This window comes from Paroedura picta, chromosome 6 (assembly GCF_049243985.1).
Source record: "Paroedura picta isolate Pp20150507F chromosome 6, Ppicta_v3.0, whole genome shotgun sequence".
Classification (NCBI taxonomy): Eukaryota; Metazoa; Chordata; class Lepidosauria; order Squamata; family Gekkonidae; genus Paroedura; species Paroedura picta.
The window spans coordinates 4,660,175-4,687,280 of record NC_135374.1 but is presented as its reverse complement, the minus strand read 5'-3'; the positions used below and the strand labels follow the sequence as shown (position 1 = coordinate 4,687,280).

Sequence of the window (27,106 nt, the reverse complement as noted above, 5' to 3'; positions counted from 1 at the left end):
TCACTATCTCCATTTCACTTTGATGTAGAGTTAGGCGGTGGACTCAGATAATGCATATTTTGGAAGGTGGGCTTCAAATCAGATCCTTTAGAACAGTGGTCCCCAACCTCCAGTCCAGTGATTGGTACCGGTTCGTGGATCAGTCAGTACCGGGCCGCGGCTCCTCCTCATCCTCCTCCCCGGCTGCTGCCTCGGGGGCTGCCCCTTCCACTCTGCCACCAGCTCACCTTTGGTGCTCTCCAGTGGCCGCCATGGCTGGGGCTCCCCCTCAGTGTGGCACTGGGCAGCTGCTGCTGGCAGCGCCCCCCAGCAGGTGGCAGGAAGTCAGGGGCACCGGCAGGAAAGCAAGTGGAGCAGGGGCTCAGGCAGCGGCGACGTCCCTTGGCAAAGACTACCCCCCCCACGGGCCTCAGTAAAATTGTCAAGCGTTGACCGGTCCCCAGTAATAAAAAGGTTGGGGACCACTGCTTTAGAAACACTAGCTGGATCTACTACAAACAGATTTATCTTTGCCACCCAGCAAGCCTTCAGATTTTGATCTTATACAAAAGAGCATCTCACACAATATATTGACCGCTGAGGAAGACCTCTGGGGGTCAAAACGCATTTGGTCTATTCTGTCATGTGCCATTAGATATGTGGTGTTTTTACTTTGTTTTTAATATATTACTGGTGCACTTTATTTGCAATGATTTTTTAAATATTGTTTTGCAGCTCAACTTTTTGGGTTCCTGACTTCTGTTCAGGTTGGGTTTCGGTTCCCTTTTCGGTTTTGCCTAGGACAGCTGTGGTGTCCTGAAACAGTTTTGTGAATATTATTATTCACCTCATTTAGGCCCCAGCTTTTTCCGCAGCAAGCTTACATGATTTGCCCCTCCTCCACTTTATCCTCGCAACCACCCTCTGAGGTAGGTTAGGCTCAGCGTGTGTAACTGGCCTAGGGTCACCCCGAAAACTTCCTTGGCAGAGTGGGGATTCGAACCCAGTTTTCCCAGATCCTAGTCCAGTGCTGTCACCACTATGCCGCGCTGGCTCTCTTAATGTCTGAGCACAGACTGGCCAATGGGGTGGGAACAGACAAAAGGAAATACTGCTTTATACAGAGAATAATGACAATATAGAATCTGCTGCCAGAGGATGTAGTGATGGCCACAGGGATAGATTTAAATGGGGATTAGATAGATTTCTGGAGGAGAAGTCTTATCAGTGGCTACTAGCTATGCTGACTGAGGTGAACGTCCACATTCAGAGGAAGTAATCCTCTGGATCCCAGATGCAGGAGAAGGCCTTAGGGGAAAGCCTTGGCCTCCCTGCCCTGTTGTTGGCTCTCCAATGGAACTGGTTGGCCACTGGGTGAGACGGGATGCTTAGATGGACTGTTGGTCTGATCCAGCAGGGCTCCTCTTAGGTTCTTATGTTCTTAATCATATTTAGAAGGACACAGCAGAGCCAGGAAGCAACATCAGGGGAAGGCCTCAGCCTCTATGGTCCTGCTGTTGGCCCGCTCTTAGTCACTGGCTGGCCACTGTGCAAGCTGGGATGCTGGACTAGTGGACTATTGGTCTGATCCAGCAGGGCTCCTCCGAGGTTCTGAGGAGTGGGGAATCCAACTTGGTGCTCCAGTTTAGAAACCTCTACATCAAGCTGGCTCCTCTTGGTGAAAACTGAAAAAATAAGGAGGTGGTGAGCTCCCCCTCACTGGCAGTCTTCAAGCAAAGGTTGTCTTGGATGCTTTAGGATGCTTAGGGCTGATCCTGCGTTGAGCAGGGGGTTGGACTAGATGGCCTGTGGCCCCTTCCAACTCTATGATTCTATGACCCCGAAAACAACAGGGAACCTTTGTTCAAAATCTGCTTCATCAGAAGGCATCTGCCTGGATTCCAGCCAGTCCCAGCATTGAAGTTACTCTATCAGCATGTATTAAGCAGGGCAGTGGGATACCGACGAGAAAAGGTAAACGGCCAATTACCTTGAAAGTCTTCGGAATTGGGCAACTTCACTCCGCAGATGAAATAATCCTTTTGGTCATTCTGTGGATTTAAGAACAGAAATTAAGAACGGATCAGGGCCATTCTTAAAGGGAAAAAGCCCGGAAGCTGTGAATGGGATTAAAAATGCAACAGGTAATGAAAGCAGAGGGGTGCCTGAACAGCTAGACTCTGGTCCAGATTTTCCAGGAGATCAGCTTCCGAGAGTTAAGGCTCTCTTTGTCAGACGGGGACTTCCATTCCGACTTGTATCTGACAAAGGCAGCTGTGACTCTGGAAAGCCTATATCCTGGAAAAATCTTGTTTTATTATTTTAATTTCTTGTTAGATTTGTTGCCCACTGCTCCCGGGCCTGCCCACTCTCAGCAGTTTACATCAGAAGTAAAATCACAATAAAATTATAATGAAGATAACACACACACACACACACACACACACCAGGCTCTGTTCCCTACAGTGGGACCAAGTTCTGTGCCCTGGAGAAGATGCAGATGGCCCCTCCTCCAATCACTGGATTCCAAAATCCAAACACTTTACGAGATTAACATCTGCCTCCCACTGCAGGGCAAAGAATTTGGGCAGGCTATTGAGCCTCAGGGTGGCCGGGGGGAGGGGGGGGGAGATTTGAGGGTTTTATCTTCGTTATAGTTTTATTGTGATTTTACTTCTGATGTAAACTGATGAGAAGCAGGTACACCTAGCCTCAAGCAGGGCCAGGGTCTTTTCAGGCCTAGCCCCTACCTGGTGGAATAAGTTCCTGGAAGAGCTGAGGACCCTGGCAGAACTATAACAGTTCTGCAGGGCCTGAAAGGTGGGGCTCTTCCAGAAGGCATTCGGTTGAGGCCAGTAGGTCTTCAAAATTGGCATGCCTGGCTCGTTAGGCGTTTTTTTGGGATGGAGCAATTATAGTAAGAATTACAGTATTGTTTTAGCTTAAAGTTGGTTTTATTGAATTTATATTTGACATGTTTTACAGTTCGATGCAACCTACCTTGTAGGTTTTTGGAGAGGGGCAGCCGAAAAAATCTAATCTAATAAAAATAAAAAATAATAAGTGGGGTGCTTTTTCTGCATATGAACCATCTGCTCTAATGTGTAATATTAGACGTACAAACGGGGATGAGACCTGCAAAAACTTGCAGGGAATACCTCATTCCCCCCTCCTTCACTATTTCCTCTTTCACTTCCCTGGTAGCCCCTGCCCCGATTATCTTCCATTCATCCTTCCAACAGACGTTCCTTCTTCAGCTCTATTAATTATTTCCTTACTTCCTTTTCACTCTGCCTTTCTCGACAATGGTGACCTAAAGCAGCTTGCATTGTTTTCTCCCCTCCTAGAAAGGGCCTTGCCATCTCCTCCTGCCTTTACTAACAGAAACCAAGGCTTGAAGGCTGGCAGTATTATGTGGTTGCCTAGCAACATCTACTTCTATTGCTTAGTGTCCCCCCGCCTTTAAAAAAATTCAATTTTTTCTGCAAATCTTGGCCAATTTTCAAGTTTTTGGAAAATTATGTCTTGTCCCTTCATGGTTACAGTCTCTAGATTTAACAATCTACAGATCTGGCTGTGTTAAACATCAGATAGACATCAGAAACTTACCAAATTGATTGGGTAAATATAGGAAAGCTCTGAGAGTAACTGTCTGCACCTGATGGTCAGCTGGGCATTGGTCTTCAAGAACTGCTCTCTTGGTCGGGAGGAAAAGAAAGAAAAAGTTACCCACCTACAATTGCCTGAAATGACAGTCAAGATCCCTACTGTTCCCAGACATGTCCCCAGTATCAGTGACAAACAGAATACAATGCACTGTACAAGTGCCTCAAAAGGAGAAGCTGATACTGCGCAAATGATGACGACACAGTGATGAAAAGTGGGAGGAACAACGGCAATTTGTTCAGACTTCTGTAAAAAAAAAAAGCTCTGCTCCAGAATTCATTGAGGTTTCATCTGCACTCAAAACAGACAGCTATGGCCCCCCAAATATCAGATTCGAGCGCTGTGAGTGCCCTCGTCATCGCAAGCCAGGAAATGCCAAGCAAGCAATACACAAACTGAATCAAGCCACTGGGCCATCAGGATCAGTAGAGTCTACCCCGACTGGCAGCAGCTTTCCATGGTCTCAGGCCAAGATCTTTCCTTTATCTGCAGATGCTGGGAATTGGACTTGGGGCCCTGTGTGTGCCAGGCCGATGTTCTATTGCAGAGGTACATGAACAAATATGAAGCTGCTTTCAACAAGTTCAGAATTGCCTGCTCAGACTGGCAGCGCCTCTCTAATGCGGCGAGCCGGGCTCGATACCCCACTCCTCCACAAGCAGCCCGATGGGTGACCTTTGGCCAGGTCACAGTTCTCTTACAGCTGTTCTTCCAGAGCAGTTCTCTCAGAGTCATCCAACTACCTCATGGGGTATCTACTGCTGTGCTCTGCTGGCACAGAACTTGCTAGCAAATTTATGACTCTGATGGGAAAAAGAAGTTATACAGAACTTTCTTGCTCCGTGTACCCCATTTGCCGCAAGTCATTCATTCCCCCATGGACTCGACCCCGGGCTAGACATTGAGATGGATTACCCGTGCTAGTACCGAGGCGGTACCCTTCCTTAAGTCGCAGGTGTTCCCTGAAACAGGGCCACTCGTGACCGTCTTTACTCTGGCTGGAAAACAAAAGGGCGGGGCCCCCTTTTCACCTCTTAGCAGTGCACTCTTGCCTCAGCTCCTGCAGGGGTTCTTTATCCGTCTGGAGCTTCTGGTATTCCTCTTCAAACGCTTTTCCTGGCAAAGGCGGTTTTTTAAAAGGAGAAAGAGTTAGTGTTTGCACCTCGGGCAACGGTCGACCCTGGCATTACTGTGATGCAGGGCTGCCAGGCTGAATTGGGCAACCAATTATATAACAGAACAAAATCAGAGTCCAGAAGCACCTATAAGACCAACAAAGATTTATTCAAGGCGTGAGCTTTCGAGTGCAAGCACTCTTAGAGTGCCTTGAATAAATCTCCCGCCTTGAATAAATCTTTGTTGGTCCTTATAGGTGCTACTGGACTCTGATTTTTTGCTGCTACTTTAGACCAACACAGTGACCCACTTGAATCTACAATTATATAATAGTATCCATGGTTTAATTTTATATAATATATATTTGTTTAGCAGGTGATTACAGAAAGGTGACACAGAAAAGAAAAAAATTGTGGTAACTTGGAGAGAGGTGGGATAATTTAATGTTTTCTTGTTTGTTCATTCTTCAATTTGTAATCCGCCGCTCCCTCAATGGTCTTGCGGCAATTCACACGAATAAAATATTAAAATACAATAAAAACCCCATAAAATCCTCCCTTACAGCAAACAGCTGTATAAATTTAGAAATTTAGAAATGTAAAACGTTATTTGATGTTTCAGAAAGAAGATTACAGTTTTTTTCCTGTTTCAGGGAACAGCCACTGATGAAAAGGGGTATAACTTGAAAGCGGGCATAATTAATCCGGACCCCATTTCTGGCTCCTTTATAAATATACGTATTTTGGAATATTGCTCCATTTATATAAGCTCCAAAATTGAAATCATCAGTTCCATGTTGTTTTTCCATAAAATGTGGTATAAAGGTGCTCCCAACTTGGTGTAGTAGTTAAGAGCGGCGGCTTCTAATCTGGCGAGCCAGGTTTGATTCCCCGCTTCTCCACATGCAACCAGCCAGGTGACCTTGAGCTAGCCACAATCCTGATAGAGCAGTTCTTACAGATCAGCTCTTTCAGAGCTCTCTCAGCCCCACCTACCCCTCAGGGTGTCTGTTGTGGGGAGGAGAAGGGGAAGGCAATTGGAAGACGCTTTGAGATTCCTTCAGGTAGAGAAAAGTGGCGTCTAAGAACCAACTCTTCTTCTTCTTCTTCAAGATTCCAGAAAGTAAAGTGGAATGTGAAAACCAGCTCTTTTTCTTCCGCTTCTTCAGTGCTATGCTGTCACCATGACAGATTGCCACTGGTGGTATTACAGCTACCAAATCATCAGTATGGATAAAGCAACAAGGAATCGGTAAGATCTGAGCTTTCTCCATGGATCCTTGCTGATTTGGAATGGACTACGGTGCTCGTAAGTTCCCCAGCCCCTGCTTGCAGGCAGGTCTCCATGCCAGTTGATTGCCAAGCCAAGCTCACCTTGTTCATAGAGCGTGCTCTGCTTCTTGTGCAGCAAAGCCACCTCTTGGTCCAGAGCTTTCTTCTGCCTCTCCAGCTCGTTCCGAAGCACCAAGATCTTCAGCTGTAAACACTCACTCTCTTTCTTCTGTCAAACAAAACATGGAAAAGATGAATAAGTCCTGCTCAATTAACGCATTTCTGTTGTGCGCTAGACGCAACGGCGCAGCCTCAGGCACTTAGCTGAGTGCAGGGTTCCCCAACGCGGTGCCCGTGGGCACCATGCAACCCGCCGAGGGTTTTGAGAAAGCAGGCATCTAAGAACCAACTCTTCTTCTTCTTCTTCTTCTTCTTCAAGGGTCAAAAAAGTTGAGAAAGGCTGTGCTACAATGGACACTGTGGTATGACTGGCCAAAACCAACCCTACAATGCAGGCAGCCATAATGCTGGGGAGCCAGGATTTTTGTCCGTACTGATGTAACAACAGAAAAATGAGAGAACCTGTCCCAGGCTATCAAAATCCGTATACAGAATATTCATACAATACTCTTTAATGAGATATTGAATCCAACATCAAAATATGTCTCTATTTTAATGATTAATGAAGCAACCAAAAAGGGCTCTAGATCTGTGCCATTTTCAATGTTGAATTTTCATCTGTGGTTGCTTCCTCCTATGACTGTGAAAATTATCCTAGCCAGTTCCCAATATTTCAATATTCATCTAACTCAAAGTTGTAGCATAAACTCTATTAATATAACACCGATAGTGGAACAAGGTATTCAATACCGGGACCTTGTCTCATATTGGAATAAAAGAAGACATCATTTATTGCAGTGGTCTCCAACCCCCGGTCCGGGGACTGGTACCAGGTTGTGGATCAGTCGGTACCAGTTGGTACCTCCTCGTCCTCCTCCCCAGCTGCTGCCTCGGGGGCTGCCCTTCCACTCTGCCACCAGCTCACCTTTGGTGCTCTCCAGCGGCCGCCATGGCTGGGGCTCCCCCTTAGCATGGCACAGCACAGCTGCTGCTGGCAGCACCCCCCCCCAGCGGGTGGCGGGAAGTCAGGGGCGCCGGCGGGAAAGCAAGCTGACCAGGGGCTCAGCTGGTGGTGCCGACATCCCTTGGCAAAAGACTACCCCCCCCCCAGGCCTCAGTAAAATTGTCAAGTGTTGACCGGTCCCCGGTGATAAAAAGGTTGAGGACCACTGATTTATTGCATTCTCTTTTTAAAAATTGGAGGGGCGGGGGGTTGGTTTTTGCCGGTCATCCCCCAGTGCCCTTGGTTTCACTGATGTCGCTGTAACCACTTCCTGCGGCTGCCATAACCACTTGCTCTGTACCATCGTGGAAAGACCACACCATGAGCTACGGGAGAATGCGCCAACCAGGGGAGGGCGAATGACAGAGAGGTCCGAGCTCACGAAGTGTGAAGGCTGCTACCCAGTCGCTGTGCACAGTTTTAGCGGTCCCGCCAGGATATCAGCTATCTTTATTAATAACAAAGGCAGGCAAAGCTCTGGAGCTCCATTATAAGAACTGTGTGTCGGCTGCTAAATTGGTTGAAACGTCTACACTTTTCATCCGGCAGTTCCCAAGCAAAGCATGGCGGTATTTAGGGGGCGGGGGGGGGGGGAGGGCAGAGGAAGAAAAATCTGGCCACTGTGTAAAGCAATCCATATTCTCGCTCCCCTGCCTGCACGGGGGCATTACTGCTGCACGCGATCTCATCTCAAGCTAACCTAACACTGCGCTCCACCTCACCTCAACGTGAATTAGGGAGACGGATGCTTGCGTTTTGAAAGCGGTGAATTTTGCCGCTGTCACGTCAGTTTTAATTTTATCTTTAAAATTTATTTATTAGAATTTTATACCCCCCGGCCTGGTAACCCAGCTCTGGACGGTGCACAACGCAGCACCGTCATACAATTAAAAATCAAATTTGATAAGACGGCTGACATATGTTTAAAACAATTAAAATAACAGTAAATAAGTTTAGGTTTTAAAATTCTAACATGGGCTATCTAAGAACTGGACTCTCCTGTCCTATCTCAATCAGACCGCCAAAGGTCTAAATCTCCCATGTCAATGATATGCGGTAACATCTGAAGTTGGGACCACTTTGGGGGTCGAACGGCCCTTTCATAGGGGTCACAGCAGGGCAAGAGGTTTGGCCGGGGGGGGGGGCATCTACACAACAGCCTTGCAGGGTAGATCGAGATAGCGCGTTCGTCTGTCTGGAGCAGCAGAAAAGAGCAAGATGACATGGTGGGACAAGAAGCAGAACTGAACTGAGAAACCCCAGGGGAAAAAAAAACAATTTTTATACAGTCATGAACAAGGGATCTTCACGCCATGGGTCAGTTTTGGTTTAATTTTCGTGAAAGAACCCTTGCCTAATTTTATGGCTGGGGGTCACCACAAATTGAGGAACTGGATTAAAGGGTCGCGGCATTGGGAAGGCTAGACATTCCTTTTCATTGGTGCCAACCAAAGACCTGGAGGAAGAGCTCCGTCTTGCAAGCCCCGTGGAACGGTGGAAGTTCTGTCAGGGCCAGGATGTGTTCCGGGAGCTCATTCCACCAGGGAGAGTTCAGGACGGGAAATGTCCTGGCCCTGGTTGAGGCTAGACATAACCTCCTTGAGGCCAGGGGCCACCAGTTGGTTGGCATTAGCAGAGTGTTATTCCCTTCAGGGTGTGTAGATACAAAGACGATCTCTCAGATACGTAAGACACGGACCACGGATGGCCTTGTGGGCAAGACCCAAACCCTTAAACTATATCTGGAATTCGACTGGGAGCCAGTGCAGCTGTTGGAGGGCTGGCTGAATGTATGCCCTTCCAAGGAGTTCTTGTGACAACTCCAGCAGCTGCATTCTGGACCTGCTGCAGTCTCTGGGATGATGTCACAGGGGACCTGCGGAGTCAAGGCCAGGCTAATACCGGCCCCGACCCTAAGGGGAGAGGGGAGCCTGATCTTAACTCCCCGGTCTGGCAGGAGAGTCCCTGCAGAACCCAGTGAGCTACATTACTTTGCTCTGGTTCGGCCTCACCTGGAGTCCTGTGTTCAGTTTTGGGCACCCCAGTTGAAGAGGGATGCAGACAAACCAGAACGTGAAAAGCGACACAGGCAATTATCGAAGTGTTTCTCTCCTGCGTCTGAGAACTCATTGCATGCGTTTTGCCCGTCCTCGGAAGACGGGCGCATCAGCAGTTTCCCTCAGCCCAAAACAGGGACAAGGTTCACCAAACTCTCTACTGGAAGCTCATTAATCCCAACCTGTGAGCGTTTGTTTTTCCTGGCAGCCCCTGGCTGCTCAATCAATCGCTGCAGAGCGGACGCTGATGCTTTACAAGCGCAGAGTGTTCGGAGGGCCCCGTTAATTCGTTAATTTTCCCCCCTCTCAGCAATTTAGGTTCAATCCAATGCATCAAGATGTTAAGATTTCCTAGGTAAATATTTCCCCAGAATAATAAAGAGAAGGCTCTTGGGTCACACGCCAGCAAGTCTGTGCAGATGCAGAAATTACATAAAGATGCTATTCAATTTCACCTATGTGAGGTATGCCTTATCTACGATCACTCCTCAGTCACACTTTACAGGGGCTCCAACCATAAGTGAAAATCGCAGAATACCCTGCTGCAGTGGTTCTCAGCCGGGGGGTCGGGACCCCTTTCACAGGGGTCACAGCAGGGCAAGAAGCTTGGTGAGGGGCGCGCCATCAACACAACAGCCTTGCAGGGTAGATCGAGACAGAGCGCTTGTCTGTCTGGAGCAGCGGAAATGAGTGAGATCGGCATGGTGGGATAAGAGGCAGAACTGAATTGAGAAACCCCGGGGAAAAAAACAATTTATATCCAATCCTGAACAATGGATCTTTATGCCATGGGTCAGTTTTCGTTTAATTTCTGTGAAAGAACCCTTGCCTAATTTTATGGTTGGGGGTCACCACAACAGGAGGAACTGGATTAAAGGGCCGTGGCATTAGGAAGACTGAGAATCACTGCCCAACTGGGTATTTTGTCGCTTCCAAAGCACGATACCATCACTGCTATTCGTGGAGGGCAAAGTCCAAAGTCCCGCACAAATCTCCTGGCAATTAGAGTGGTTTCCCAGTGGAACAGACTTCCTCGAGAGGTGGTGGGTTCTCCTTCTTTGGAAGTTTTAAAGCAGGGGCTAGACAGCCATCGGACAGAAATGCTGATTCGGTAAATTTAGGCAGACCTGGAGATACTGGGGATAGAACCTGGGACCTTCTGCATGCCAGGCAGAGGCTCTGCCACTGAGCCAGGGACCCTCCGATGGCTCTCCAGGGTCTCAGGCAGAGGTCTTTCCCATCACCTCCTGTCTGGTACTTTTAACAGTAGAGGCTGGGGATCGAACCAGTAACCTTCTGCATGCAAAGCTAGTGCTCTACAACTGAGCCACAGCCCCTCCAAGAAATAATCTTCAGTTATAAGAATATACTTAGCAAGAGGAATGGAAAAGTTTCGCAAGCCTACCAGTTCATTGCTCGTCGACGTCAGCCTCAGCTTCTCTTCGATCTCTCTTCCTATTTTCTGAACGGTTACCTGAGTCTGTTTAATTGCACATTGGGCCCGGTGAAGCCTGCAAATAAACACAGGACAACGTTAAACACATTTCACAGACAAACCTGTGAAGCCGAACATCTGTGCATTCCAAAAAACTCGTATGCTGCCTCCACTAAAACAGCAAAATGTAATGAAGAAGAAGAAGAGTTGGGCTTTGTATCCTGCTTTTCACCACCTGGAGGAGTCTCAAAGCGGCTTAGAGTTGCCTTCCATTCCTTTCCCTGCAACAGACACCCTGAGAGGCAGGTGGGGCTGAGAGATCCTTGATGTTACTGCTCTGGAAGAACAGCATTATCAGGGCTGTGACTGGCCCAAGGTCACCCAGCTGTCTGCATGTGGGGGAGCAGGGAATCAAACCCTACTAGCCAGAATGGAAGCTGCCTCTCTTAACCACTACACCAAGCTGGAATGAGGCAAATAGAGGTAAACCCTGCTGAGCGATTGGCTAGCCGCTGGGTGGAGGAGGAGGTACTCAGGGGCGGGACAGCTGCCCTGAGTGGGCGTTAAGCGCTGAGTGGCACTTAAGTCACGCAACATGCTCCACCTCCAAGTCCTTACCAGAAATATATTATGTGTAACAGATAATTATTTATCAAATTTGTATACTGATATCAGTGCAGGGCAGTGAGCATTGTACGTGACACACTTCCCAATGTACAAGAAAAATTTGTCACAGACTTGACTGTGACTATTGCTATTCTGCTAGTAACAACATTGTCAGTATTGTGCAATTATCATGACTGGTGTTAGGATCTCCCCGTCCCCCCTCCCCACAAGCATGCTGCTCACTTAAAGCAATAGGTTCCTTTTATCACGTGTGGTGGAATTGTGAGAAAGCAAAAAAGTATTGGGCTAAAATACATATGGTGTTACAGGAAATATTTAAAATGTGATACCCAATGAAGCCTGAATCTATGTTGCTAAGTTTTCATCCAAGTGCTTTATCAAATTCTTCTAGAATCCTCTTCTTCCATGCAACTACGGCGGCACGGTTGGTGTGGGCGAAGCACTGGAAGGCGACTGAGACCCCAGCTATTTCTACATGGCTAGACAAACTAGCGGACTTGGCAAAAATGGCAAGACTCACTAACATGGTTAAGAAGAAACCACCGGAAGAATATGATGAACAGTGGAGTGATTATCTGGACTTTCTTAAGAAAGACAGCAGTAACTGTTAGGTTAGGAACAATATGCAATGGGAACTGACTATTTCTTGAGATAATATTAGACTACACTAAGTATGGTATACGTGTATAGACGATGTATAGACAATGAAATAATTACTTATCAGCTGGTCGCTTTTTTTCTCTTTTACCTTTCTGTAAATGCTTTATATAATAACAAATAATAAAATTATTTAAAAAAAAAAGCATGCTGCTCACTTAACCAGTCCCCTCTGTTGTCTGTAGCTGGGGTGGGAATACAGAAGACTCCCCCCTCCCAGATCCAAACATGATGAACCGCAGAGCAAAGCTAGCTCGGTTTGGAGTCTTTCTCAGTGTGTAAAATCTCCATCTGATCCTGATCAAAATGTTCAGCATCGTAACAGGGTTCACGCCTGCCTGTCTCAGAGACAGCTCCGCAGCTCCACGGATTCTGAGCCCTCCTGCAAATTTCAAACCGGAGAGCTTCACAATCTCTCCCTCGCTGGCACCCGAAGATCACGTTCTGGTTGCTCCAAAAATTCCGTCTCAGACCGCAAGCTTGCTGACCTTTATGCTTCTCAAGGAAGCATCCAAAGCGGACGATATCCAGTTCAGGTGGGGGAAAGGCGGACGGAATGAAAAACGCCTGTGAAAAGCTGATCCGTCTCAAGCAGAGTTGCAAACACGGGTACACTTCGGCATACTTTTATTGAATCAGACATGACATATTTAGACAAGAAATTCTTCCGCAATTAGGAAAAGATTTTCTTTTAAGTGAGGATTTAATGAGGTTCCAAGGAGGATTTTCCCAGAAGCGAATACTTTAAAAAGAGACCCTTGAAGAGAAGTTTACCGCCCTGCCAAAAAAAAACAGCTACCAAAGACAGTTGGTACGTAAGCGCTCTTGTGACAAAGAAAGCGTCATATCCGAATGATGCATAGCCATAATTAAAGGCCTAACATCACCCACTGGGTAGCAACAATGCCTGATGTCAGACCCCGTTGACTTTCTCAAGGAATACACTTAGCATTAACAGCTAAAGCAGGTTACTGAGCAACACTGAGATAAGCCATGATTACTTTTGCTGAAACTGATTCGACAGGTAACACACTGATCAATATAACGCCAGAAACCCCACCCATAACTGAAAACAGATGAATTTCTTCAAGCAAAGGCTGGATACACACTTTTCTTGGATGCTTTAGGATGCTTTGGGCTGATCCTGCGTTGAGCAGGGGGTTGGACTAGATGGCCTCTATGGCCCCTTCCAACTCTTATGATTCTATGATTCTGTCATTCTATGATTCCCCCATTCCTAGGAAATGCACACGAACTAGGCCCGTGCCTATGACATTATTCTTGCCAGGCTGACTCGAGGCCGGCCTCACTGACATTGCCCAAGTCCCCCTCACTCATAGTTCCCTCCTCCCAAGGGAAAAATCAGACTAGGCGAACGTAAAAACAATTATGGTCTCAGACCCATTCCTCAAGTGCAGGTGGCGATACACAGAATGACAAGGGACACTGATAGGTCAGTGCCAAATGATCATGGCAGGAGGCGGGAGACCTGAAAGATCCTGACAACAGAGGCTGATCCGTAGGGGTTTAATACAAGAAAGAAAAGGGGATGGGAGCACTTTTTGCCAAGTTACAGATCCAAGGTGAAGAAGAAAAACAGGCCCTGCCACGGAGCCACAGAACATCCTGTTCTTGGCAAGAGAAAGAGCGATTTGGTCTGCAGTTGTTGTTTAAATTATTATTATTATTATTAATGTATTAGTTTTATATTATACCACCACTCTCAGACCAGCGGGCTCTTGGTGGCTTACAGGCATAAAATATCAATAAAACCCCATAAGCCTATAGGGAGGGCGGTATAGAAGTATGATAAATAAATAAATAAATAAATAGGCAATCAATACAAATACAAACACACACAAATGTATAACACAGATGGCCGCAATAACTAATTTATATAGACCCTAATTCCTTGACTCATCTATTTCCAGCTGTGTGTCTCAGTAGATGTACATCAGGGGCAATGATAGACCCCCTTTGGGGGGGGGGGGTGATCCGCTCCTATTAACCCGGAATTTGGCCCGGCCTCAACCAAAAGCCTGACGGAAGAGCACTATCTTACAGGCCCTGCAAACCCGGAGAGCTCAGAAAGGGCCCTCAGTTTGTCCAGGAGCTCGTTTCACCAGGTGGGGACTAGGACCAAAATTATAATTATTATACTGAATCATAGAGTTGGAAGGGACCTCATGGGTCATCTAGTCCAACCCCCTGCACTGTGCAGGACACTCACCACCCTCTCACTTATCCACTGTCACCTGCCACCCCCTTGAGCCTTCCCAGAATCAGCCTCTCCGTCAGATGGCTCTCCAGCCTCTGTTTAAAAATCTCCAAAGATGGAGAACCCACCACCTCCCGAGAAACCCTGTTCCACTGAGAAACCGCTCGGACTTTCAGGGACAACACAAATATGGCGTTAAAATAAACCCATTCCATACCGGTACGCCTACCAAGGGAGGGATTGAACATGCCTTAGTTGGCCACCATCAAAGATGTTCCAGGATTGGTGGCAGATCTTCCTTGGGGGGGGGGGGGGGCAGTCTACCCCTGCCCTGGCCTCAACCACAGACCTGGCGGAAGAGCTCCATCTTACAGACCCTGTGGAACGCTGAAATCTAGTGGGAGATGGGGGTCAGAAGACTGAGAAGGGTTCAACAGCTATGTAAGACATGTTGGGCATCTCTCTGCTTCCTCCACCCATTTTGGTGGTTACGGAAATGGGATTAAAAAAAAATAACTCTGAGAGTGCAGCAGTTTCGGGAAGTCTTCGAATTACAGACACCGGTGCCACATTCTGGAGTGACAAGGCATTTTTCTCCCGGAGTCGGTCCAAAGCTGGCGATCCCGCTGGGTCGCTTTTGGGTTTTCCGGCTAGCACAGCTCATTTGCTTGATCCATGGGCGCTGGCCGTGATCCATCACTTAGAACGGCTCTGGAGCTGCGGAAAGCCCTTCGGAAACCGCCTTTCATTCATCCTTGGCAACCTGGGAGGCGAGTCAGAATCACTCCCATTTTACATCTGGGGAGCTGACAGGGGCTTGCAGTTCGGCCACGGTGATGCAGAGCTGAAAGCTGAACCGAAATCTTTCAGGCTTGAGCTCCTGCCTTGAAGCACAGCGGTGGTGATTTTGGTAGGCCGATTCCTGATGCTACAAATAGTGGCAGCTTGGTCCACCTGGTACCTCAAGCTGTTCCCCCAGTAGCTGCTGCTAGGCACTCTCTGGCCTGCCTGGCTTCTTCTCCCGTTCCTGGGCCAGTTGGTGTTATGTCAGAAGACCCTCAGAAGAGCTCTGCTGGGTCAGACCAGGGAGAGTCCTTCTAGGCCAGCATCCTGCCTCACACAGGGGCCACAAGCAAGAGGAGCACAAGAAAAGAGTATGAGCAAACAAAACACAGGTTTCCAAAGAACGAAGTTTTCTGCGAACAATCAACAATACACACTCAAGGCTAATAAGCAATTTCAATACAATACAATACAATATAGGTCCAAGATTATTGTTTATTTTGCATCCAACTCTTGGCAAAGCAAGAAAAAACACAGTGACCAACCACTCTGGAGGACCAATAGCAGGGCAGAGAGGCCAGGGAGGGTCCATCCAGTCCAGCCTCCCGTCTCACCCAGGGGCCAGCCAGTTCCTCTGCAGGGCCAGCCACAGGGCAGAGAGGCCGAGGCCTTCCCCTGAGAAGACCCTCAGAAGAGCCCTGCTGGGTCAGACCAGGGAGGGTCCCTCCAGTCCAGCCTCCCGTCTCACCCAGGGGCCAGCCAGTTCCTCTGCAGGGCCAGCCACAGGGCAGAGAGGCCGAGGCCTTCCCCTGAGAAGACCCTCAGGAGAGCCCTGCTGGGTCAGACCAGGGAGGGTCCATCCAGTCCAGCCTCCCGTCTCACCCAGGGGCCAGCCAGTTCCTCTGCAGGGCCAGCCACAGGGCAGAGAGGCCGAGGCCTTCCCCTGAGAAGACCTTCAGAAGAGCCCTGCTGGGTCAGACCAGGGAGGGTCCCTCCAGTCCAGCCTCCCGTCTCACCCAGGGGCCAGCCAGTTCCTCTGCAGGGCCAGCCACAGGGCAGAGAGGCCGAGGCCTTCCCCTGACAAGACCCTCAGAAGAGCCCTGCTGGGTCAGACCAGGGAGGGTCCCTCCAGTCCAGCCTCCCGTCTCACCCAGGGGCCAGCCAGTTCCTCTGCAGGGCCAGCCACAGGGCAGAGAGGCCGAGGCCTTCCCCTGAGAAGACCCTCAGAAGAGCCCTGCTGGGTCAGGCCGCGGAGGGTCCCTCCAGTCCAGCCTCCCGTCTCACCCAGGGGCCAGCCAGTTCCTCTGCAGGGCCAGCCACAGGGCAGAGAGGCCGAGGCCTTCCCCTGACAAGACCCTCAGAAGAGCCCTGCTGGGTCAGACCAGGGAGGGTCCCTCCAGTCCAGCCTCCCGTCTCACCCAGGGGCCAGCCAATTCCTCTGCAGGGCCAGCCACAGGGCAGAGAGGCCGAGGCCTTCCCCTGAGAAGACCCTCAGAAGAGCCCTGCTGGGTCAGGCCAGGAAGGGTCCCTCCAGTCCAGCCTCCCGTCTCACCCAGGGGCCAGCCAGTTCCTCTGCAGGGCCAGCCACAGGGCAGAGAGGCCGAGGCCTTCCCCTGAGAAGACCCTCAGAAGAGCCCTGCTGGGTCAGACCAGAGATCCATCTAGCCCAGTGTCCTGTCTCCCCCAGTGGCCAACCAGGTCCTTTTGACATCCAGCAAAAGGTCACAGAAGTCTAGGACTTCATTAAAACATAAGAAGAGCCCTGCAAGTAATTCAGTACAAGATAGCTTCACCTATTTGTGATTTTGTCAGACAGCAAAGAACATGATGAAATGCAATATTGAAAACCAGATTTGCAATGGATCCAAAATGTACAGCATTAACAGCATTAAAATGTACAGTGAGCTTGCTAAATAGGATTAACAGCTGCCAGGATCTTACATGCATCAAGATGGAAAAAAGAATCCTTAGCAGATCTTGCAGATGGTTTAAATTGACCAAATAGGGATCAATGGCAAAATTTACATATTTGAAGCACAATAGATCAATACCAGATTTTAAAGAAAACGGGAGTCCAATATTACGTTACATTGACAGATGACTGATACAATGAGATGGACATAAATAATTTATATGAGGTTTACAGAAGCGATGGAAACATGTAAACCTGGTGGTAGATATAATAGGTACTCTGCGGTAGTACTGAGGAGGAGGCTGAGGGGGGACAGGATGGCTCTCTTGAAGTATGTGAAAGGTGGTCATTGGAAGAGGCCAGGGAGCAGCTCCTGTCAGCATCAGAGGAGAGGACCTGCAGGAACGGGTTTAAGCTATGTGTAGAACAATATCAAGAGCCTCTTGTGGCGCAGAGTGGTAAGGCAGCAGACATGCAGTCTAAAGCTCTGCGCTTGAGGCTGGGAGTTCGATCCCAACAGCCGGCTCAAGGTAGACTCAGCCTTCCTTCCATCCTTCTGAGGTCGGTAAAATGAGTACCCAGCTTGCTGTGGGGTAAATGGTAATGACTGGGGAAAGCACTGGCAAACCACCCCGTATTGAGTTTGTCATGAAAACGCTAGAGGGCGTCACCCCAAGGGTCAGACATGTCCTGGTGCTTGCACAGGAGATACCTTTACCTTTTAGAACAATATCAGCTAAATATGAGGGGGGGTTCACAGACCAGTTCAACAGTGGAAGGGGCTGCCTGAGAAGGTGGGGAGCTCCCCCTCACTGGCCGTCTTCAAGCAGCAGCTGGACAGATCCTTCTCCTGGATGCTTGAGGCTGATCCTGCACTGAGCAGGGGGTGGGACAAGATGGCCTGCATGGCCCCTTCCCACTCTAGGATTCTGTGAGTCTAGTTCAGCCATGGAGTGGGCTGCCTAAGGAGGTGGGGAGCTCCCCCTCACTGGCCGTCTTCAAGCAGCAGCTGGACAGATCCTTCTCCTGGATGCTTGAGGCTGATCCTGCACTGAGCAGGGGGTGGGACTAATGGCCTTCCTGGCCCCTTCCCACTCTAGGAGTCTAGTTCAGCCATGGAATGGGCTGCCTAAGGAGGTGGGGAGCTCCCCCTGACTGGCAGTCTTCAAGCAGTGGCTGGACGGATCCTTCTCCTGGATGCTGGAGGCTGATCATGCACTGAGCAGGGGGTGGGACTAGATGGCCTCTATGGCCCCTTCCCACTCTAGGATTCTAGGAGTCTAGTTCAGCCATGGAATGGGCTGCCTAAGGAGGTGGGGAGCTCCCCCTCACTGGCCGTCTTCAAGCAGGGGCTGGACTAGATGGCCTGGATGGCCCTTCCCACTTTCATGGTTCTACGATATTATGATGATTCTATATATTGTATAATGCCAGCTTAACATTTATAGTTTCTCTAAATGTGGTATTTAGTATCTTTCCTTCTTCTACACTTAGTATCATGTAGTGTGTTTTCTCAATAAATACAAATTTTCACTCAAGGAGAAAGACAACATCAAACGCTCAGGGCTGACCTTGCTTAGCTTCCGAGATGAAAGGCCTGGTCTCTAAGGGCCCACCACATGCCCCGTCAAGTAGCACAGATAGAGACAAGCTAGCTTGTTGAAGCCAACGGGAATGGGGGCTGCCATCGCCTGCCTCATCCGAATACCAGCCCTGCAGAGATCTGATGTGGTCAGGCAAGTCTGGGCAGTCCAGGGCAGAGGGCTCTGCTGATTTCCCTGGGAATTACCTACATGCCATTCTGACAGCCTCATCCAGCCACTTGACACTGGCAGTCTTCAAGCAAAGGTTGGATGCACACTTTTCTTGGATGCTTTAGGATGCTTAGGGCTGATCCTGCGTTGAGCAGGGGGTGGGACTAGATGGCCTGCATGGCCCCTTCCCACTCTAGGATTCTAGGGGTCTAGTTCAGCCGTGGAATGGGCTGCCTCAGGAGGTGGGGAGCTCCCTCTCACTGGTGGTCTTCAAGCAGCGGCTGGACAGATCCTACTCCTGGATGCTTTAGGCTGATCCTGCACTGAGCAGGGGGTGGGACTAGATGGCCTGCATGGCCCCTTCCCACTCTAGGCTTCTAGGAGTCTAGTTCAGCAGTGGAAGGGGTAGGGAGCTCCCTCTCACTGGTGGTCTTCAAGCAGCGGCTGGACAGATCCTTCTTCTGGATGCTGGAGGCTGATCCTGCACTGAGCAGGGGGTGCGACTAGATGGCCTGCATGGCCCCTTCCCACTCTAGGCTTCTAGGAGTCTAGTTCAGCAGTGGAAGGGGTAGGGAGCTCCCTCTCACTGGTGGTCTTCAAGCAGCGGCTGGACAGATCCTTCTTCTGGATGCTGGAGGCTGATCCTGCACTGAGCAGGGGGTTGGACTAGATGGCCTGTATGACCCCTTCCAACTCTATGATTCTGTGATTCTATGACACACTTTCGCCCCTAATAAGATTTAAAGGGCCCCGACTGGTCCGCCACGGCACGCCTGCAGTCAGCCTGCCTTACATTTGGCTGTCAATCACGATCGCGTTATTCTCGGCTTACCTATAAATACCAAACTCCGCGAAGGATTTGAGGCCAAGACTTCCTGATATGCATTTGCTTCCAGATTAAAAGTTCCACTCCTGGCTCGAGGAAAAGGGGGAAAGAAAGAAAGAGAAGGAAAAAAAAAAAAAACGACGACGCGAAAACCCTATACTATTTCAACTTGCAGCTAACAAGGTCTGCTACCATGAGATATGCGGGGAACATAATCCAAAGCACCAAGGGATACTTAGATATAATCTCCTGCCTCGTGACCAAAGAAGGAAACTCAGCGGTTTTTAACCTTTAACCCACGACTGCCCACTAAGGACAGAACGTCGTCACTCCATGGCCTTCAAGCCACAAGTTAAAAACTAATAATTACGGGCATTAAAGCCACACTGCTGTCAAAGCCACTTCACCAAGCTACGCGTACGAAACATGTGTACAATGCACAGCTAGATACATGTCTGGTAACACCTTAGAGCAGAGGTAATCAACCTGTGGTCCTCCAGATGTCCATGGACTACAATTGCCATGAGCCCCTGCCAGCAAACTCGTTTGCTGGCAGGGACTCATGGGAATTGTAGTCCATGGACATCTGGAGGACCACAGGTTGACTACCCCTGCGTTAGAGCGCACTTTTTCAACCTTTTGACCATGGAGGAGCCCCTAAAATAATTTTTTAGACTTCATGGAGACCCAGAAGTGATGTCAGCTGGTGACATCCCTAACCACACCCTTCGCCCTCCTCTTCTTCCCTCCCACCACCTATAAACTACGTGCAGAATAGCACCAGGCAGATATCAGGGCAGGAAATGTTTGATTAGATCTGGTCCCTTGCTCCCAGTCAAAGAGAACTTGACCCATAGGCTGAAGGGACATCAGACCTCCTAGAGAAATAGATTGCCATCTGATTAATCATAATGTATGGGGTGTTTTTAGGGGGCTTTATTGTATTTGATGATGAAACTCAAATACTTTGGCCACCTGATAAGAAGGAAGGACTCCCTGGAGAAGAGCCTAATGCTGGGAGCGATCGAGGGCAAAAGAAGAAGGGGACGACAGAGAATGAGGTGGCTGGATGGAGTCACTGAAGCAGTCGGTGTGAGCTTAAATGGACTCCGGGGAATGGTAGAGGACAGGAAGGCCTGGAGGATCATTGTCCACGGGGTCGCGATGGGTCAGACACGACTTCGCACCTAACAACAACAATTGTATTTTATGACTGCTGGAGAGCAGCGGTATAGAAATGTAAAAATAAATAAATAAAAATGTCATAGCCAGAGTAATTGAGCAGTGGAATTGGCTGCCCAAGGAGGTGCAGTCTTTAAGTAACAGCTGGACAGATACACATCAAGGCTGCTTTGTTATTGTTAGTTGCGAAGTTGTGTCCGATTTCAGCTCGCAATGACTGCTTCAGTGACCTTTGGTAAAACCGTACCAAAAAGCCGAAAGGATGCTTTAAGCCAGGGGTAGTCAAACTGCGGCCCTCCAGATGTCCATGGACTACAATTCCCAGGAGCCCCTGCCAGCTTTCGCTGGCAGGGGCTCCTGGGAATTGTAGTCCATAGACATCTGGAGGGCCGCAGTTTGACTACCCCTGCTTTAAGCTGATCCTAAATGGCCTGCCTATAATTCCATAATTCCCATTCCCACCCAAAGTTTAGGCCGCAAAGGGCTTCTCCGAAACCACGACTTCAAACTCCTCCGGGACGGCTTGTGTGGATCCACAACGTGGGCGCCGACTGCCGGCCCCCCCGGGAACACCGAGATTCCTGCGGACGGACGTGGCTTTTGCAGCCTGCTGGTCATCTTCTTGTCGTCTCAGCTCTGTAAGCAACGCATCCGACTCGGAGCTAAACACTCGCATCCTGTCGGGGTTTTGGCAGTGATTCCGCACCGCCCGCCAAGACGTTTTCCAACGGCGAGGCTAAAAATAAGAATCCTTCTTCCAGATGTCGCTGGAGCACAGGAAAGGCGGCTTGGCCGATTAAGCGATTGCATAAGAATGACACAGCTCCTTGCCCAGGACTGCCTGGGTATCTTCTCGCCAATGCAGATTTTGTGTTTATCAGAGGAGGTTTTCGTCCCGCTTTTCTCCGTGACCTTGGGTCAGCCAACAGCTATTGGACCAGTTTCACGTCATGCTAGCTTCCAGGGTCTCTGGATTCACGCCCTGTCTCCCACCACCTATTATTATGAATGACGCTATAATGCTTTAATAGGTCGGTTCAACTAAGAAGAAGAGTTGGATTTTATATCCTGCTTTTCACTGCCCGGAGTCTCAAAGCATCTTACAATCGCCTTCCCTTCCTCTCCCCACAAGAGATACCCTGTGAGGGAGGTGGGGCTGAGAGAGCTCTGACAGAACTGCTCTGTGAAAACAGCTCTGAGAGAACTGTGACTGACACTCAGAAACAGCTAGATTGAAGTCCAAGTAACGCTTGAAAGACCAACGAGATTTGGGGGGGGGGGACTTTCAAGAATCAAAGCTCCCCTCATCAAGTACTGCTACTCTCCTGAAATGAAAACCAAGAGGATACCAATACACTGACAAGAAGAGGAGAAGAGGAAGAGGAGGAGGAGGAGGAGGAGGAGGAAGAAGAGCTTTTCTGCATGCCATAAATATAGTGTTATGCTTACCCCGTGAAGACGCTATATTTCAAGGACCTGTATAGAATCATAGAATCATAGAGTTGGAAGGGGCCATAGAGGCCATCTAGTCCAACCCCCTGCTCAACGCAGGATCAGCCCTAAGCATCCTAAAGCATCCAAGAAAAGTGTGTATCCAACCTTTGCTTGAAGACTTCCAGTGAGGGGGCGCTCACCACCTCCTTAGGCAGCCTATTCCACTGCTGAACGACTGCTTGTAGGCCAAGCAGATGCTCTGCCACTGAGCCAGGGTCTCAGGCCAAGGTCTTTCTCATCCCCTCCTGCCTGGTCCTTCTAACTGGAGATGCTGGGGATTGAACCAGGGACCTTCTGCATGCCAAGCAAAGGCTCTTCCACTGAGCCAGGGCCCCTCTCTGTGGCTCTCCAGAATCTCAGGCTGAGGTCCTTCCCATCCCCTCCTGCCTGGTCCTTTTAACAGGAGATGCCAGGGACTGAACCTAGGACCTTCTGCGTGCCAAGCTTCCACTGACACGGCCCCTTCCCATGGCTCTCCAGGGTCTCAGGCTAGGGTCTTTCACATCGCCTCCTGCCTGGCCTTTGGCCAGGAGATGGCCCGAGATTGAACACGAGACCTTCTGCATGACATGACTCCTCCTCCAGATAGGTCCACACAGCCAGCAGTGTGTGTGTGTGTGTGGAGGGAGAGGAATGGGGGGTGGCTAACATCAATTCCTTGCCCATCCTCCTGGCTGAAGCCAACTGGTTTGAATGGCCAACTTCTTGGGAAGAGGCGCTGAACATCCCCACTGATGAATTGAGAATGACCGGCGAGCAATTGCCGTGCAAACCCAGATTCCAACAGCTGACAAATTCCTGCATGGCTCGTCCAAACCATCTCCAGACGTAAGCCTGAATTTGGAGAAGGCAAAGTAATTTGAGAAAACAGGTTGATGGGATGCCGAATATCCACACGGCACACTGGCAAGGCGATTCCCCTCCATCCCTCGCCACGAGATGATTGCCCTTTAAGTAAGCAACCTTTCAAATCTCTTCCAGTGACTGCCCAGGATAATTGGGTCTGATTTGGTTCGACCGCCAGTTCATGCTTACGGCTAAGGGGCAGGCGCTGCTATTCGCCAAGCGTCAAGGGCTTGCGGTCAGATTCCGCCCCCAAAATTGCAATAATTCCCCTGATAAACTGTGAGGGTTTGGAAGCTAGCCAACCTCTGACCCTTTCAAACTGACAGGTATCACTGTGGAGAAATATGCACTGTTTTCGTGGCCTGGAATATTTTTAAAGGTAGCAGAGATTCCACCAAGAGAGCTCTCGCTTGGGAGGGTGGTTAAGATCAGTGGGCTCCAATCTGAAGAACCAGGTTTGATTCCCCACTCCTCCACATGCAGCCAGTTGGGCGACCTTGGGACAGTCCCAGTTCTCTCCGAGCTCTCTCAGCCCCACGTGCCTCACAGGGTGTCTGTTGTGGGGAGAGGAAGGGCGGGCGATTGCAAGGTGCTTCGAGACTCCTCTGGATGATAAAAAGTGGGGTACAAAAAAAAACGATCTTCATTTTCCCTTGTAAAAAATTCAGGATGTTCATACCAATGGGCAAAATCTCAACATTCCATGATTAATGGAATACATTCTAAAAAGTTGTTAATATCAATTACATGGAAGACGTATTACAGTAAATCGAATCTAATTACATGGAAGTTTAACAGGGACTTCCTGGACATAGGGCAAACTGGTCAAACCCTACAGCAAAGGATAAATGGACGCAAATCTGACATCAAGAATCAGAAAACCGAAAAACATGTAGGAAGCCCTTGCAGACCTCTAGAAAATCCAGTGGGGGACCTCAAATTAGCTGTTTTATGGCAAGGGAACAGACTAGAACAGGAAACTGCTGAGGTACAAGTTATTAAAACACTTAAAGACAATGGAAACCCCAGGGCTTAACAGAGACCTCAGTTTCTTACTCAATACTCTGCTAACAGATCGAGATGAGTAGCTTGTCTGTCTGTTTATAGCAGTCGAAAACAGCAAGAGAGTAGTCCTTTCAACTGGGCATGCCAGGGATTGAACCGGGGACCTTCTCCATGCCAAGCAGAAGCTCTTCCACTGAGCCACAGCCCCACTCCACAGGTCTCGACGGTCTCCGGCAGAGGTCTCTCACATCACTTGCCATCTGACCCTTTGAATGGGAGCTGCCGGGGATTGAACCCGGGACCTTCTGCCTGCCAAGCAGAGGCTCTGCCTCTGAGCCACAGCCCCTCTCCATGGCTCTCCCAGGATCTCAGGGAGAGGTCTCCCACAACGCCTGCTGCTTTTATCGGAGATGCCAGGGCCTGGGACTTTTTGAATGCCGAAGAGATCCTTCCCATCATCTACTACCTGGTCCTTTGAGCTGGAAACCCTGGGGATTGAACCTGGGACCTTCTGCCTGCCAAGCAGTGAGAGCTTGCAGGTTATTTTCAGGCCTGAATTGTAACAGTTAAGGCGTAGGACAGGTGAGCTTCCAACCAGAAAATCTTTCCCAGAGCTCTCTGTATTCAGACCTGTCCCGTTTCTGATATTTTTTTAAAAGTTATTATTATTATTAATTTATTTCCCGCCTCTCCCGATAGGCTCTCCCGATATGTGCTGTAGTCAGTGGACTGAGCACCTACGACCGACCTTTCTGAATGGCTGGATGCTCATCCTCCCTCCCTCCCTCCCTCTCTCTTTCTCTCTCTATTTTTACCCCCATGGACAGCCTGTGCTCCATTCTGGGCCGTGAGCCACAAACGTGCAGACTAAATACAATAGTCACACATCCTATAATGATTTCTCACAAGAGAAATAAATACAAGGGAAGGTGAGGTTGGCCAAAACAACCTTCGTTTACGCCGGGTTTATTTAAACAAAAGGAACGGCCGCTGGGGATTTCAAAAACAAGAGCGAGTGTTTTCTGGCAATGCCGGAGATATGGGATACCCAAGCTGCAAACAGCCAGCGGTGATATTAAAAAGGACCTCGATTAAAACGGGCTTCAACGTGAAAATATGAAACCTGAACAAAGACGACTTTATGCCTGCCGGGAGACTTGATCCGAAAGAGGGACGCTGCTGCACACCCAAATCCTACGGAACGGCACAATTAATCTGACATTTCGGCTTTGGAATTTCCCTTCGCTCTCAGTGTCTCCTCCAGATTTTTCCACTTTGTACCCCACTGTGTCTTCGTCCAGTCCCTTGAGCATCGTGACCGATAACCAATGCTGCACTCAGACACAAGCCGAGAGGAGGGTGGACACAGAGGGTCTCCGCGAAACTTATTCCTGACTTGCCACCGGCTTCCTGTATGACCGGCAAGGCTTTACGTGGACTCAGGATGAACTGGTCCCTTGGAGTCAACGAGAGTTGAGGACAAGCCATTTCAGTCCAAGATTTCCTCTTTGGACTAGGTCCCTCAGCGTTTCCTCACAGGGCTTGGTCCCCAGGTGTGATTTTGGATGCCAAATGGCAATGGCTGATGAATGACAGCTGCAGGTGTCACTGGATTAGGAGTGATATGCAGAGGAGTAGTAGGATGTGTAGAAATCTTCACTGGCAGGAAGGGGCAGGAAACCCAGGTCTCGATTCTTTATGAAATTTAAAATATAAATGCCCCAGTTTTACACAAGCAAAAACTATATATGTGCACAACATCAGAGGTAAAGAATGCTGTGAAAGGCTGCTCCCTATAATGGCTGCTCCCTATAACCTCTCGGCTCATGTATCTTTATTTTTTCCAAACCTCTTGGGTGGGAAAGAAATGAAAGTGGAAGATGGTGAACACCGGGCTTGCAGTAAACAAAAGGAAGGGCAGCCTTTGGCTCCAACTAGTCTCATAAAGGACAATTATAATCAGAGTAGCAGCGTAATTGAATACTAAAACATAGCACTGAAAAAAAGGAATTCAATGCTGTGTTTGAATGTCTCAGTAAAATCAGAGTCCAAACTTTGTTGGTCTTAAACAAAATAATTGGGGGCAAAATTAGTCCAATATATATAAAAGCCATAAGGTAAAGGTATCCCCTGTGCAAGCACCGGGTCATGTCTGACCCTTGGGGTGACGTCCTCCAGCGTTTTCATGGCAGACTCAATACGGGGTGGTTTGCCAGTGCCTTCCCCAGTCATTACCGTTTAGCAAGCTGGGTACTCATTTTACTGACCTCAGAAGGATGGAAGGCTGAGTCGACCTTGAGCCGGCTGCTGGGATCGAACTCCCAGCCTCTTGGGCAGAGCTTCAGACTGCATGTCTGCTGCCTTACCACTCTGCGCCACAAGAGGCTCATTATAAAAGCCGTATCCTTCAAAATATAGGTATATGTCTGCTGAATACATGCGCATGGATGGGAGCCCTCCAAGGATTTGGGTGGAATTCCTCCAAGGGACACGAAGGGTCATGACACGGAGGCAGGAGGTGGTGGGACTAGATGGCCTGTGGGACCATCTAGAATCTAGGATTCCAAGACAGACAGCCCAAGTCACAGATCAGCTTTGTCAGCTTATCTCCCTCAGGGTAATTTTATTAACAGGCAAACCAGAACGCTGGCCTCCATCACAGAGGGCACTGCGAGCCCACAACCGGCCCTCGAGAGCCTCTGCACAACTTCCAGAGGTTTGAGAATTCCAATCCCAGCACCTTTTTCACAGCATCAGAATATTTAAACCCTCACAGAGCACCCTAATAAGAGGACGAGAACTTGTTCGGCTCCGTCTTACCAAGAAGCTTTATCTGCAACGCAACAGTGACATCGCCTGGCCCGGCCGTAACATCAGCATTTCTGAGCTTCCCAACTCCAGCGCTGGTGGCAGGCCATTCTCGCTAGCTGGGGATCTTATCAAGCCGGTGACACAGCCAACAAGGGGACGGACGGCCTGTCACCGGCCTGGTGGGATGCTCTTCCAGAGGAGATCAGGGCCCTGCGGGGCTGAAAGCAGTTCTGCAGGACTTAAAACAGTTCTGTAAGATAGAGCTGTTCCACCAGACCTACAGCTGAGACCGACAGATTGCCAGCAAAACTGGCCTCCCTGTGCAGAAGGTGCACAGGAAATAA

The 27,106-nt window shown here is 49.2% G+C and overlaps 1 protein-coding gene across 2 annotated transcripts in view; it reads right to left on the bottom strand.

The window, feature by feature from the left end:
* UVRAG (UV radiation resistance associated) overlaps window positions 1-27,106 on the bottom strand; it is a 97,083-nt gene that overhangs the window by 34,463 nt on the left and 35,514 nt on the right. For both annotated transcript variants that reach the window (XM_077341234.1, XM_077341235.1), the window contains 5 exons: window positions 10,618-10,723; window positions 6,135-6,261; window positions 4,677-4,761; window positions 3,589-3,676; window positions 1,970-2,030 (listed from right to left, as the gene is read on the bottom strand). In XM_077341234.1, coding sequence (XP_077197349.1) covers window positions 1,970-2,030; window positions 3,589-3,676; window positions 4,677-4,761; window positions 6,135-6,261; window positions 10,618-10,723 — 467 coding nt within the window. The remainder of the gene's footprint in view (window positions 1-1,969; window positions 2,031-3,588; window positions 3,677-4,676; window positions 4,762-6,134; window positions 6,262-10,617; window positions 10,724-27,106) is intronic.